At 36.5% G+C, this 15,626-nt stretch overlaps 1 protein-coding gene across 5 annotated transcripts in view; it reads left to right on the forward strand.

Moving 5' to 3' along the window:
- DGKH (diacylglycerol kinase eta) overlaps positions 1-15,626 on the forward strand; it is a 169,310-nt gene that overhangs the window by 103,306 nt on the left and 50,378 nt on the right. For all 5 annotated transcript variants that reach the window (XM_081128802.1, XM_081128800.1, XM_081128803.1 and 2 more), the window contains exons 7-13: positions 1,820-1,926; positions 2,575-2,700; positions 5,834-5,936; positions 7,018-7,177; positions 9,361-9,469; positions 9,599-9,738; positions 12,508-12,592. In XM_081128802.1, coding sequence (XP_080984928.1) covers positions 1,820-1,926; positions 2,575-2,700; positions 5,834-5,936; positions 7,018-7,177; positions 9,361-9,469; positions 9,599-9,738; positions 12,508-12,592 — 830 coding nt within the window. The remainder of the gene's footprint in view (positions 1-1,819; positions 1,927-2,574; positions 2,701-5,833; positions 5,937-7,017; positions 7,178-9,360; positions 9,470-9,598; positions 9,739-12,507; positions 12,593-15,626) is intronic.

A 15,626-nucleotide genomic window follows, 5' to 3' on the forward strand; every position in this document is an offset into this window, starting at 1 on the left:
TGAGTTCTTTATATATTTTGGATACTAACCTTTTGCCGGATATATTGCTTTCTCCCATTCAGTAGGTTGCCGTTTTCATTCTGTTGATGATTTCCTTTGCTGAGCAGAAGCTTTATAGTTTGATGTGGTCCCTCTTGGATTTTACAACCTGTCCTTTCTCCTGGCAGTTGTATGGTTTCGGGCCTTATATTTAAGTCTAATCAAGTTTGAGTTAATTTTTGTACACGATATAAGATAGTGGTCCAGTTTTATTATTTTGCATGTGGCTGTCTAGTTTTCCCAACACAATTTATTGAGGAGACTGTCCCTTCCTCATTGTCTGTTCTTGGATCCTTTGTTGTAAATTAATTCACCACATATGCATGGGTTTATTTCTGGGCTCTCTGTTCCGTTCCATTGATCTGTGTGTCTATTTTTATGCCAATACAATACTGTTTTGATTACTACAGCTTTGTAATGTATAGGGTGGGGCAGAAGTAGATTTATAGATGTTAGCATGTGAAACATAGAGTTTATTCTTGTATTATTATTTTTAAATTATTGTATTATTTTGCATATGATCGACTGTAAACCTACTGTTGCCCCACCCTGTAGTTTGAAATCAGGGAGCTTGATGTGTCCAGCTGTCTTCTTTTCTTTCTCAAGATTGCGTTGGCTATTAAGGGTCTTTGTGGTTCCATATAAATGTTCGAATTATTTGTTTTAGTTCTGTGAAAAGTGCCATTGGAATTTTGATAGGGATTACGTTGAATCTGTAGATTGCTTTGGGTAGTATGGACATCTTAACAATATTAATTCTTCCAGTCCATGAGCACGGAATATCTTTTAATTTATTTGTGTCTTTTTTTTTGTTTCTATCATCGATGTTGTATAGTTTTCAGTGTCTTTTAGTTTTTTTATAGGTTCCTTTATGGTAATTTGACTGGGGGAATTAGTGATGCAAGTAGTGGGACCATCACTTCATCATTTCTTTCTTCTACATTATTTATGTAGTCGTTTCAACACAAGGCTTTCAAAGGACTGTGTCGTCTTCGTGACCCTTATCAGCCTATTTCCCATGATGCCTGGATAATTTCTTGACATACTTGCAGTTTAAAACTCCTTTGAATTATCTTGCTTTTTATCTTAATGGTATTTTCACGCTTTTTATTTTAAGTATCAGTAAATTAAGTATTTTAATCTCATTGGATTTTTCACAAACTGAACACATTTATGTAATTAGTATGCAGAATATGAAATGGGATGTTGCTCAGCCAGGCGTGGCTCAGTGGTTGAGCATCGAGCTAGGATCCAGGAGATCGAGGTTCGATTCCCGGTCAGGGCACATGTCTGGGTTGTGGGCTCGATCCCCAGTCGGAGGCCTGCAGGAGGGAGCCGATCAACGACTCTCTCATCATGGATGTCTCTCTCTCTCTCTCCGTCTCCTTTCCTCTCCAAAATCAATAAAAATATATTTGAAAAAAGAGAAAAATGGGATGTTACTAGCACCCATGTATTACTGAATTTTATTTAGTTCTATGTATGTGTGTATGTTGTTTCCTTTCTCCTTAGGCACTGATTCTTTTGTATTTATTTCCTTTCTGTTTTTATGACTAAATGGAATCAAAGTAGCGATTCATAGCTTGATCAGAGTGCTTCATGAATGCATGGCCATGTTTGCTGTATAGAATACCATTACTAATGTGGAACAGTAACTTAACCTTTTTAAATTTTGTTTTCCTTTTACCCTCCACCCCTGTAAAATTTCATGCTGTGATTGCCTTTCATCATTGATCTAAAAGTACACACTCATTTAGAAATGGTTTCCTTTGTTTTTTAGTCTGTAAATTCAAGGCCCACAAAAGGTGTGCAGTGAGGGCCACAAATAACTGCAAGTGGACGACCCTGGCCTCGGTTGGGAAGGACATCCTGGAGGACGAAGACGGGGTAGGCCCTCTGTCTGCTCTCTCCCCAGCGCCTCTTCTCTCTCTTTCTGCCCAGTGGAAAGTAAGGACAGCGTTAAGCGGGAGCATTTGCTGTTAGTATTGAATGGGAGAATTTGGTTAATTATGAGTTTTTATTTTCAATTAGATCCTTCATAGGCTCCTTCAGCTCTTCAATTTTAATAGAAATGTGAATAGGGCTTAGGAGTGGTGGTTGTGCTGCGCTGGTGGTGTCGACCCTCACCTGACCCACTAAGGTGTTTTTTAAGGTTCACTTCAGCTGTTTTCTCAGATCTTTATTCTTCAGACTTTGGGACCTCCTGTCAACAGTGCCCCCTCCTTCAAATCTTTCTCCATTGTACCTTGTGTATAGAATAGCACTTTGTGATCTCTGTGATGATGCCTTTTCCGTGCCTTTCTCCTCACCTAGACTACAAATCTTGAAGGCCAGGGATCTAGTCTTACCTATCTTTGTACCTCTGTAGTGCTTGGGGCATAGTACATGCTCAGTAAATGTGGGGTAAAATAAGTGTATGCCATGAATGATGTATATTATTGATTTCATGGGGTAAGAAATAGTTGTATATCTTCCTCGGGTAAGAATGGTGCCCTCCACAGTCTTTAATTTCACTCTTTTATTCCTGCTGCGCAGGTGGCGATGCCTCACCAGTGGCTAGAGGGTAACTTGCCTGTGAGTGCCAAGTGTGTTGTCTGTGACAAAACGTGTGGCAGTGTTCTTCGTCTACAGGATTGGAAATGCCTTTGGTGTAAAATGATGGTGAGAGTCCTTTTCTGTTAGCTTCTTTTCATAACTTTTACATGTATGTGATTTAGAGGCAAATAATTTATGTTCATCTTTTTCACGATGTATTCCTTCCTGCTTGGTTACTTTTTCAAATATCCTTTTTGTAATACTTACTCTTATATATCCTTTGTCTAAAGATCTCTTCCCCACAGTTTTATTGTTTTTCATTACGCTTTAGTCCTATATGTGTAGCATATAGAAAGCATCAAATTTTGATTGACCTACAAAATGTAATTTTGCTACAATGCTGTCTATGTTCTCTGACAGAGTGCCAAGTTCAGTAGGCCACATGTTGAACTCGGCATTTAATTAAATATTTTAAAACTTTCTTGCACGTGCAAGAAAGAGTTGATGCGACATATCGTGGAGCCAGTGGGAAGTTCATCTGTGCTGGACCGAGGACTGGGCCTCCGCACTGCCTGTGGGCAGTCAGAGCAGGAACTCAAGGGGAGCTAGGGCCACTCAGAGGTGGCGGGGGCTAAAAGATGGCAGGGCAGGGTGGCAATAACTGAGTCCTTATCTTAGCTCTGGGTGACGCTGTGCAGCTCTGACAGTGCTTGCCTTGCATCGGGGCTGATTTGTTTGTTTTGTTTTGAGTCTTAGAAGTCAGCTCGCCTACCACTCCCAAAAGGGTGGGGGGGGAAATCATTGCTTTTAGTAAGTATGGTGTAGATCTGCAAATGTAAGAGATGTGTGACATGTTGACTCCATAATGAGATCCATTCCATAGGCCACAGAGGAAAATAAGCCCTATAATATTTTAGTCAGGCCTAATAGGTAATCTACTTCCTTTTCATTTTTAAATCAAACATGATTCTCTTTGTCCTCATGCTTTTGTTGTTCTTCATTAGCTGCCTCTTTTTTTAAAAATTCTCACCTGAGGATATGTTTATTGATTTTAGAGAGAGAAGAAGGGAGAGAGAGACAGAGAGAGAGAGAGGGAAGGAAGGAAACATTGATGTGAGAGAGAAACACCCTGACCAGGAATCAAACCTGCAACCTTTTTGGTGTGTTGGCCAACGCTCCAACCAACGAGCCACCCGGCCGGGGTTCAGTTGCCTCTTTTGTTAGCCATTGGTGCTACTTTTTATTTATCTTATCCCATTTAATATAATATAGGCTACATTAATATAGTCTATTTCTCCTTGGAGTTTTAGTGCAACCCCAACCCCTAAAACCATCTTTTGCTATTCCTTAATTAAAAGGAGTGCTCTCTAACCAAGATTTTAAATTTTCATTCTCTTTTTGTGGGGGACAGCCAATAATATAAGCACCTACTACTATTATTACTCCACATTTAATGAAGTCTAATTCTCTACTTCAAGAACTTCAGCTTGAAGTTGTTTTTTCTAATTTTTTTTTTAAAAAGATCACGTGGTGAGGTATTTTTTAAAAAGTATTATATAAATTGTCTTTACCTACAATATACAGGTTTCTACTTGTATTTATTCAGTAGTTTTAAGCTTTAACAATAGGAGTAAATTAGGCTTTTTATTTGCTCATTCTGTTTGCCCCCCACCTTTAAAAGATTTCATTAATTATATTATTATAGATTATAGAAGGGGGCATTCTGGAATGTCTTTTCCCTCTTCATTCCTGCCCTACTCTGTCAGTTAGATATGCTGGGTCTGAGCCACCATCACCTTTGTTAACATCCCCCCTTAGTCTGTATTCCCTATACACTCTCATCCATCTGTGTATATATTATTTTGACTTTAAAATGGGAGTTTCTAAGAGCAGAATACTTAGTGTCTAAATATAGTCATCTGGTTAAAAACCTACCCAGCCCATCCATAGTTCCACAACCCTAATGAGCCAACTCCTAATTTTTCCACCTGTTGTCTAGCCTCTGGGCATAGTTTACATTTCCTGTAAAAATAGTGAAGGTACAATTTTATCTTCCACTTTTCTCATTTAACATTGCTATATTTTTCTGTTTTGCTCTATTTTTATGTATTTTTTATTCCTTTTAAACTTATCTATGCATGCTTGTTTTTCTAAAATCAACTTGGATTATTAATTATTATAAATCATATTAGGAAACTGTCCAAAATTAAGGTCATCAGCAGAACAAGAATTACTATTACTAAATTTTAGTTATTTCCCCAAAAGTTTGGTTAAATACGTGTTTAATTAATACACCGTTTTTCTAAAAGGACTAATGAAATAATGCCATATTAAGTGTTTTATGCAGTGTCTGCTTTTACTGGTTAGAACATTTTTTTTCCCAATACTCACCGAAGAACGCTGGGGGTGGCAACTCATGTATGTGCCCTGACTGGGAATCAAACTGACAACCTTTCAGTGCACTCAACCAACGTAGCCACTTGGGCCAAGCTGGTTAGCACATTTAAAGGTTCTGGACCTGAGTACATAGAATTTCTAAGTTGCCTGCTACTACTCATTAAGTAACTTAGCCCCGTGTTTTTTGTTCTCAGTAGTATCTTGAGTGACCATGAAACTTTGTTTCTACATTTACTGAGTGCCTCTGATGTACATCACTTTCCAAGAGGAGTGTAGAATGATAGGACCTTTTCCTTTTGCTTGCAAGGCCAGAAGTCTCGCTGAGAGAATAGGCATGGATGTACTTGTAACTATAATGACATGACAGTGTTATAAAAGAGGTGTGAATAGAAAGTTATAGGATCATTACAGAAAAGGTGGAAATATAACAGATTTTATTTATTTTCATTAAATTCTATAAGAATTTTATAAGGTAGAGGTCATCAGTTTTTTTAATGGACAGTGATATTAGTACATACTGGTTAGCTTCTCTCCTTCCTCTCTCCCTGCCTCTCTTTCCTTCCCTTCCTCTGCACTCCTTTCTCTTCTCTTCCCCTCTCCTTGCCTTCACAAACCTTTATTGACTAGATACCACTTGCCTGAGACAATCATGAAAATAAGCTACACAGGCAAAATAAAATTCCCATCTCTAAAATGACTAGCTCATTCCTTAGAAGCATAAATTTTGTGCCATTAATTTATGAATTACTGAACATTTTGTGATGTAACTGATCCTCAGATTATCAGTTCCTTAGATATAATTTATAACATTAAATATAGATTTGTTTTGATGATTCTTAAAAGTTTATTTGTTTGTTATTAGGTACACACTGCCTGTAAAGACTTATACCATCCTGTATGTCCACTTGGCCAATGTAAAGTGTCTATCATACCTCCAATTGCACTAAACAGCACTGATTCTGATGGTATGTAGCAGTAGTGTAAAAACGTATATTCCTGGTATATTGAAAGTTGATATGTACATTTATTTTCCTAGAATAAATAGAATTATAACGGGTTACTGTCAGTTTTTATATACTAATTCTATTTAAATTGTTGAACAGTACATTTAATTTTTGAAAGAACATTTTAAAATTAAAAGTTTAACATAGCTATTAACACATTGGTGAAATCTCTGTGTATAAGACTCTTAGATTTTACATTTCAGCAAATAAAATGCAATCACATTCTGTACTGAAATGTAATCTGAAAAGGTTAATTTTTTATAAGTGTTTTTTCCTCCATATAGAAACTGCCCATTAGCATATCTCCTTTAGAAATCTTTTTTCTTATTTCACTGCAGGAACTTATTACTATAAGTTTATTCACTTCTTTCAGAATCTTACAACTTAGTTGTAAATGCTAGGGAACCTGTTTACAACACTAGTTTTGAACTAGCATATTAATAACTTCCTTCTAAGAAAACCATATTATGAAAGACTTTTTACCATATGCTATTAATGTTTTGCATTGATAAAGTGCATTTTGATTTTCAAACTTTTTATATAAATTATGCCAGTTGATCTTGTAGATATGAGGTTATAAGTCTTAAAATATGTGATTTAAAAAAAAAATACCTGTGCTATTAAAGCCCCCCCTCCACAAGCCCTGATATATCAAGGTTCTGTTGTGTATTGTAAATTTTAAGGTATTTGCTCAGGTCTCATCAAGGAGCAGTTGAAGTATTTTATAGTACTAAATACGAAAATATAGACTGTGATTGGGTTTTCTTATAATTGTTAAGTCAGGTCATATATCTCAGATTACCTCTGATTAATACTTTTGCCATCTTTGTTATGATTTTTCATTTTAGAGCATATTTTAAAACACCTTCTGTAGTCTTAGTATGTAAATAATAAACCTATCTCCATTTGGGGGGCTAATTTGTAACATTGTTAAAGTAATGAACCTGGTTCTTTATTTTTATGAATTTCTCTTCTCTGAATTTTTGTTAACACTCTAAGAGAGGAAGCTGCACATACTGATCTTGTCCTATGTTTTTTACAGGTTTCTGTAGAGCAACATTTTCATTCTGTGTTAGCCCTCTACTGGTTTTTGTCAACTCAAAGAGTGGAGATAATCAGGGAGTAAAGTTCCTTCGACGGTTTAAGCAGATACTAAATCCGGCTCAGGTGTTTGATTTGATGAATGGAGGTCCTTATTTAGGGTAATTGATTATTGATAAGTCCCTTTTAAATGAAATGTAACACTGAGTATTAAATATGCCTGGCTTTTCAGTTCATGAAAATTGGAGATTCATCTAGACATCTCTGTGTTGATCTTCCCACTCCTCCTTTTTTAAAAGTTCTAATTATATCCTGGCCAGGGTGGCTCAGTGGCTGAGCGTTGACCCAGGAACGGGAAGATCACGGTTGGATTCCAAGTCAGGGCACATGCCCAGGTTGCAGGCTCCATCCCCAGGAGAGGGCCTGCAGGAGGCAGCTGATCAATGACTCTCTTACTTCATAGATGTTTCTGTCTCTCCCCCTTCCTCTCTCTAAAATCAACAAAAAACATATTAAAAGTTTTAATTATAAAGTTAGCACAACCTTTTTGATATTTATATCACTTCCTTATGTGCTAAAAATTCCAAAATTTGTTTAGAAAGTGTTTTAGACTATTATCTTACACCAGACAAGCAGTCACAGTGTGCTGAGTTCTAAGAAAGATAAACGTGTAAATATAGAAATACAAATAACTTTAGAAAATAATTTGCATGGAAGGCTAGTATTGATTTATGTGTGTTAATACAATCAATTATTTAACTAAAGCACAGATACTATCATGGGTCTCTGGGTCAGTTCCTCAAGGATTTGACTCACTTCCTACAAATGGCAAAGAAAGACTTTTCTTGATTGTTTTAGCTTTCTGGAATGTCATTTAACATAAAATTTGAGAAGAATTTAATAATATTTTCAGTGAGGGAAAATACACCTTGAGGCACTTTCAGTTCATTTTTAGTGTATGTATATGATTTTTGTTGAAGAGCTGATACGGTGTCATTTGAACCAGAGCCCAGCAATTTCTCTCTATATGACTTACTTATGCCAGCTCAGGCTTTCTCTAGGGTTCCACCATCACCTTAACACATGAACATAGAAGTAAAAATGGGGATTTATTTTTATTTTTTAAATTTTCAATCCTCACTGTTTGTCAGAGATTGTGGAAGGGGGAGAGAGAGAGACAGAGAAAGAGAGAAACATCAATTGGTTGCCTCCCGCACATACCCTGACTGGGGCCAGGGACTGAGCCTGTAACAGAGGTACCTGCCTTTGGAGGGAATTGAACCCAGGACCCTTCAGTCCAGAGGCTGATACTCTAACCACTGAGCCAAACCAGCTAGGGCAAAATGGGTATTTTTAGACTTTCTTGTCTCCTGTATTTCTCTCCTCAGTCTCTTTTTGTGCCCCTTTTCACTTTTGTCCCTTCAGAGTCTTCCTTCTTATTTCCATTGTCTTTTTCTTGCTAAGTTCAGCCCCTTCTGGTCACGGGGTGTTGACCATTTTTGTGTGTACCCAACTCCTTATCTACTTGGACATCCTCCTCTTCCCTTTGTTTGGGTCCTGGGATTTCCTCATCTGGCCTCTCTTCTCACCTTTGTCTCTTCCATTGCTAGTTAGCTTTGTCTCCTCCTTTCTAGTACATTTGTTTTATAATCCTTGATAGTTCCAACATCTTACATCCTTGACATTCATTTTTCCCACCCAAGGAAGTCTATTTGTTAAACTTCTTGAGATTGTCTCTATAACATACTTTTTAGATTTCCCACAATACATGAGGGTATATAAAGGTACATTCAGAAGGTGGGACATGTCAGAAGTTGAGAGGAAGAAAGATAGAAGTAAAAAGATTGACCTGAGACTAGGAGAAGAGAACAATCCAACGGGGAGTGCAGAAAATGACACATTGACAAGGTTTGGGGATCTCTTTACAAACCACTTCAAGTACCACTCAACAGCAACAGTGCCCCAGATTCCCCACCCCTGGTTTGTAATCTGCTATGCTTAAGGAAATAACACAGCTTTATAATGGAAAGAGAAAAATCACTACTTTCCCCATCATATATCACCTCTTATTCTCTTTGCTGGGCTATGTTTCTTTTTTTTTGTTTTCTCATTTCTTTCTTCCCTTTCCTTCTAATTTTACCTTCATTTCTACTTATAATCCCCTTTGATCTTTATGATTAAGAGGTTTTCTTGAGTTAAAATTGTACTTAAATTAACTTTATAGTATAATTAATATATAAGTTCTTATATTTAACCTGAACATGAATACCAATAAATGCAGAATAACAAAGAATTAGAGAAAGAGAATTTTATTTATATTAAGTAAAACACTTTTTACTTTCAGTTTAAGGTTATTCCAGAAGTTCGACAATTTCCGGATTCTTGTTTGTGGAGGAGATGGAAGTGTAGGTTGGGTTTTGTCAGAAATCGATAAGCTCAACTTGAATAAACAGGCAAGTACTAATTCTTTTCATTGTTAACTAAAATGAATGTATACTCACTGGCTAACCAGAGAACTGTATACCTGTATTAGCCCCTGTTTCTCACCTTGCCTGAGGTCTCCCTGTTGTGCTCTCTTCTAGTGTCAACTGGGAGTGTTACCTTTGGGTACTGGAAATGACCTTGCCCGGGTTCTTGGCTGGGGAGGTTCATACGATGATGACACTCAACTTCCCCAGATACTAGAGAAGCTGGAACGAGCCAGTACCAAAATGTTGGACAGGTAAAAGTGAATTCTCTTCTAAACATAGTTTGAAAATGACATACAGAAATCATTTTTTGACAAGTTAAATTTTACTGACTGAAAGCCCCTTGACTGCAGAGACTTCCTGGTCTTGTCCACTCTCTCACCTCTGAGGTATAGAACAGAGCCCAGTCAGTCACTCAAGAAATATATTTTTTGAGTGAGTGAATTATAGCAAAAACTGAGAATATGCTATTTTAAAGATAGAAGTCTATGTTGATACTAATGACTTTAAGTTGCTGTTTAGGTCAGAAGAAAGCTTTAAATAGTTAATTTGGGGAGAGAGGCTTTTGATGAGTATCATCTTGTGGTTTCATTAAAGCTCAAAAAGACCTATAAACTTTAGATTTGTTAGAATATCTCTTCTTAATTATACCTATAAGAATGAATTAAACCAACAAAGAACTAAATAATAAAAAAGAATCCTTTCCCAGAGACAGGGAAGTGTTAGGAAGACAACTGCATCTGAAGGAGCTACCACTGTTTATAGTCCCCTTGATCGCATCTCTTCACTGCTTTCTCTCTAAATACTCCACATATGAAAAAGAAATCACAGCGTGTGTACCCTGAGCATTCTGAAGGAGGTGTTTAGAATTTGGACATAGGGAACAATATGACACAATGAGCAATAAACTCCCCACCCCCATAAGAAGACAAATGTCAAAATATCCTTATAAACTTGAGTTAGCATGAATCAAAACAACTTTGATAGGATTAGCCATCTGCGGAACTCTTCCCGAAAATTTGTTAAATCTCATCAGGGAGCCGCCAATCTGAAATGTAATTACTCTCAAATGAGCTATAACCTAATTAATTGTAACCTTGCCTGTCATAAGGTAATGTTGAAGTGGTTGATTCTTTTGCTGAAAGAACATTTAAAAGAGCTGGACTGTAGAGTGTTTTTCTGTTTATCCGAAACACTCTTTAAAAAATTTTTTTCCATTAAATTTGCAGTTGACACTCAATATTATATTAGTTTCAAGAGTACAACATAGTGGTTAGACATTTATATAATTTACAAGGTCAGAGGTATACCCCAGTAGTTTGGGTGCATAAAGTGGATTCAACCTCCAGTCTTTAAAGGAGCCCAGAGGTGATTTCTCAGACAACTGCCCAATTCTATGCTCACCAAACTACACAGGGTATTTTAAAGGGCTTATTGTTGCAAATTTAAAACCACATTCTCATATCATCCTAGGTAGTGCTGCTAGGGGTTTCCTCTACCTTGTGTATGCTTTTCCCTCGTTGTTATAAAAATTAACTTCTCCAGGTGGTCAGTAGAGAAATAGTTCCCTCATGGTGAAATTCCTTGATACAGACCTGCAAAAACATAAGAAATTTGGGTGAATTTCTTTCCAGAGTCTTTAACTGTCCTTTGACCAGAGAAGTATTTCCAGCTATAAGGAGCTTGACTTTCTTGTTTCCAGTTGTGGTTCTCCCTATTTGGATATTTACAGGGTTTACTTATTTTATGTGTTTCTTGTGTTATATCTGTTTTCTGTATTAGAATATAAGCTTCATTAGGGAAGTCTTACTCACAATTGTATTTCCAGACCCTGGAATACTGTTTGTCACTTTGAGATGTTGAGTATCTCTTGCATGCACGGATGGATGGATGGATGGATGGATGGATGGATGGATGGATGGATGGATGGATGGATGAATGAATGGCTTTTTGTGCTCAAATATATATTTCTTTATAGTATATTCATATCAAGAATTGAATAGTACCTATAAGTAACTATTCAGTTTATACATCTTAACATATAATAAATGTCTTTTAGGGGATTTTCTGGGAATTTGGATTTTTATGCAAAGACTTATTAGTCTGAATGATGCACTAGGCTCTCTTTTAATACTGATGCCAATCTTGGAATTTTCTTGTAGGTTCTGTCATTGGTTTGTCACTGGTTTCAGCTGTGAAATGCTTTTCTTAAAATTTGTGTCACAGTACTGCTTTTATTATGCTTTGTGTCTTTGTAAAATCTTTATTTCTCATCCTGTTATTGACACCATACACAGTCTTTCTTCCCAAATTTTGAAATAAATTCTGAAATTATTATTTTAGATACATGTCTGGAGTTGATTTCTTTAACACCAAATGATTCAATGTTTGGTTTGAAATTAATATTTACAGCTAATTGAAATAAATTTGCTTCAGTTATTTCTGTTAATATTTTTAAGGGGTAATTAGCTGATTTTCAATTCATGCACGTATAAGGTGACTTGGCATGACTGTGACATGATAAATGATTTATTTTTATAGGTAGCATGCATTTATTTAATCTAAGGCATTGTTTTAGAACTTTGGGTTGTGATCCATTAGTAGTTTATATAATCTAGTTAGTAAATTACAGTGAGCATTATTTTACAGGTGAAACACGAGAACAGAATGCACTGCATCTGGTGAAAGAGGGAAGTGTTAGACATGCGCACTTCTTACTTTGAGTCATGGCATTAAAATATTTGGAAGTCACAAAGACACAGAATTGATAAGATATGAAAATCTTGACTTATGAATGCAGCATTTTATGAAATTACTCAAATTTCATCTCTTTTCCCATATTTGGTGGTTTTATTTTTTTAATTTTTCAAGTACAATTTACAGTCAATCATATTTGGCTGTTTTAGAATACACTAAACCATAGTTCATAAATATATGTGCATATTTTTGTATATGAAGTGAGAACAAAGCCAGTTTATTAAACTTTAAAGGAATTTTAGACCAAAGATTTTTTCTTTTTTCAGGTGGAGTATAATGACCTATGAACTCAAATTGCCACCAAAGGCTTCTCTACTTCCAGAACCTCCAGGAGCACCGGAAGAACTTTATGTAAGACTTTAATAACCCTTTACCTATTTATCATTTGAAAATGCGGGTGAATATCTTGAACAAATAAGAAAGTTTACAAGATAGGGTAGCATGTTTACTTAATTGTATGTTTTATTGTTTTGGGTATGGTCTCATTGACTTCTTATAATTCTCTCTCCAGTGGAAGGAATCCTTAGATCTAGGTTAGAGTCCTTCCATGAACTCCCACACTGGGCATGCGAATTTAGCCACATCACTCACTGTCATGGCCTAGGAGACTCACTCACTCTGTAAAGTGAGACTACCATGTTATGAGGATTAAATGACGTCACAAGTGTGTGTAAAACATCAGATATGCAAATTTCCCTTCAGTCACCCCAATAGTTCTCCCAAGCATTCCACCTGCCTTCTTCCTCTGACCAGCAGGGTTCCAGGGAAGGCCCCTGATGACAGATTCCTGTTAGTTTTTACTCACTGTCTGCTTCAGCATGAGCACCTGTGTGATCTCTAGGGGTTAGCCCAGCTCCCTTAAACAATCTCCAAACACACCAGTACTTGTGGCTAGAATACTATAGAGTTTCTCTCTTCCTGCTCTGCCTGCCCTGTTGAGAGAGCACCAGAACCGCTCTACAGGTTAAGCCTGTTGATCAAGATAAAACAAAGCACTTTATTCCATCCTTGCTATAGACCATTAATAACTACAGTTTTAAGACATTCTTAAATATTCAGCATTCTGATTAAACCTCAAAGCCCTGGAGATTTATAACAGAACCAAATTTTCAAAGGATTATTCTCTGACTCACTAAGACCATTTGATCTATGATACCTTATTTTTCCCTCAAGGAAATTTCATCTGTTTATTTTACAGTTAAAATCTTTCTTTTGTCATTAAGAAAATTATGACCTTATAAAAATGAAGGAAAGGAATGGTAACTAGAAACATGGGCTCTTCCTTAGAGAAGCTAATTGAATTTTAAAAACCTTTTTCTGATATAAAGGTAGCAAAAACTCCTTCTAAAAATTTTGAAAATATAAAAATATATGAAAACAAAAATCTTACAGTCCCACCACCCAGAGACAATTACTCTTAAAGATTAATATATTTACTATTTTATTTCCAGCAGCATTTTTATTTATATTATTATTTTACCCAACTATAAACACAATACGTGTTTTATAGGAATCCATCTTTTTTCTTAATAGTATTTTTGTAAATGTTACTTTCTCTCCAAAAAGACAAAAGGGGAATTTTTTGCTGTACTTACTTCAGAGATGTCTATTTCCTAGTACTAAAAAATGATAGTTTACTTTTATCACATATATAGTCACTAAATATGAAGTACAATTGTAGCTACATGGAAGAAATCTCTTGTTTAATATAAAAATATTTTGAATGGACCTTCATTTGTTTTGGTTTCTTATTAAAATATTTCACAACAAAGGGATAGAATGCCTTCAGATTGCAGGTTAAATCCATCTTCTGCAACACTGTCCAGTCAGCACCACGTGACTTTTTTGCTTTGAAAACTGCAATAAAAAGTAAGCTGAACCTCCTTTGTGGGTTCAACGTAGTTTTTCAGCATATATATATTTTCTTTTTCTTTTTTGTTAATCCTCACCTGAGGATATTTTTCCATTGATTTTTAGAGAGAGTGGAAGGGGGGGCGGAGAGAAACATCAATGTGAGAGAGACTCATCAATTGGCTGCCTCCCGAATGTGCCCCAATCTGGGCCAGGGATTGAGCCTGCAACCGAGGTACGTGCCCTTGATCAGGAATCAAACCCGAGATCCTTGGGTATGGGGGCTGACGCTCTAACCACTTAGGCATACTGGCCAGGGCCAGCTTATATATATTTTTAAATAGAACATTCATATTGGATTTCTTTATGCATGATTGTGAAATTACTATTTTTAAATTTTCCTTAAAAGGACAGAAAAGGTAGTTGACCTTCCTAATTATCTTACTGACAGCACTCTGCTGGCATCATAGAATCACAGAACTTAAGGAATTGTGACAGTTTCATTGATTCCTTTCGGCCATAATTAAGTAATTCTATGTGTTGTACTTTTTAAACATTGTGAAAATAGTGGTTTCATGATTTCCTTCAGTAACAGGGATTCTATTATTTAATATTCAATATTAGAAAATTTATTGTTTATGTTTTAGCATACAATCCACATACCCATCATGTTATTTCCTCTAACCCTTTGTGAATAAATTTGTATCCTTCCATTAGCATCAGCTTATTAGTTCACCTCTGTTCCTACCTTGGGTGTCAGCTTAGGTATCACTTGCTCCAAGCAGCCATCCCTCTCTTCCAAGTCCTAGTACTGTGTTATTCCTCAGGAGTCCCATGGCCCCTTCACCATCCATCATCGTGGTACTATTGTGCTGTAAAGTTCAGGCAGTGTGTATTATTATACACACTCACCATTATACTGTCGTCTGGCACTGGGAAAGGCAGAATAACAAAATTATTCTTGTTAAATTTTGATCTAAAGATCAAACCTGTTTGGAACGATGAGCATCTTGGCATCAAAGCCCTCTGGCCTTGCCTATTTCTTAGAAGCCAGATCTTCCCACTGCTTTCCAATTGGATTAAAAGCTTATTGATGCAGGAGACCTATTTTTGGTCTCTTCTGTATCGTATCCCAATCCTACAAGTCCAGTAAGTCAACAGATGCCTGTGTATTAATGCCAAGGTGATCAAGGAGAAAATGAGAACTGTGCCTCAGTCATCTCCCTGAAAATAGGGAAGAATGGCCTTAAATGTCAAAACAAAATTCTTCCTAGTCGTTTATTTGTTTGTTTTTTTTAATATATCTTTATTGGTTTCAGAGAGAGGAAGGGAGAGGAAGAGAGATATAGAAACATCAGTGATGAGAGAGTCATTGATCAACTGCCTCCCATAGGGATTGAGCCTGCATCCTGGGCATGTGCCCTGACCGGGACTTGAATGGAGATCACCTGGATCCAACATCGATGCTCAACCTCTGAGCCACGCCGGCTCAATCAAGTAGTTTATTTTTAAATTTACTCTGATAGAATAATGA

The sequence above is a fragment of the Miniopterus schreibersii genome, assembly GCF_964146895.1.
Source record: "Miniopterus schreibersii genome assembly, chromosome: 2".
In the NCBI taxonomy this organism is placed as follows: Eukaryota; Metazoa; Chordata; class Mammalia; order Chiroptera; family Miniopteridae; genus Miniopterus; species Miniopterus schreibersii.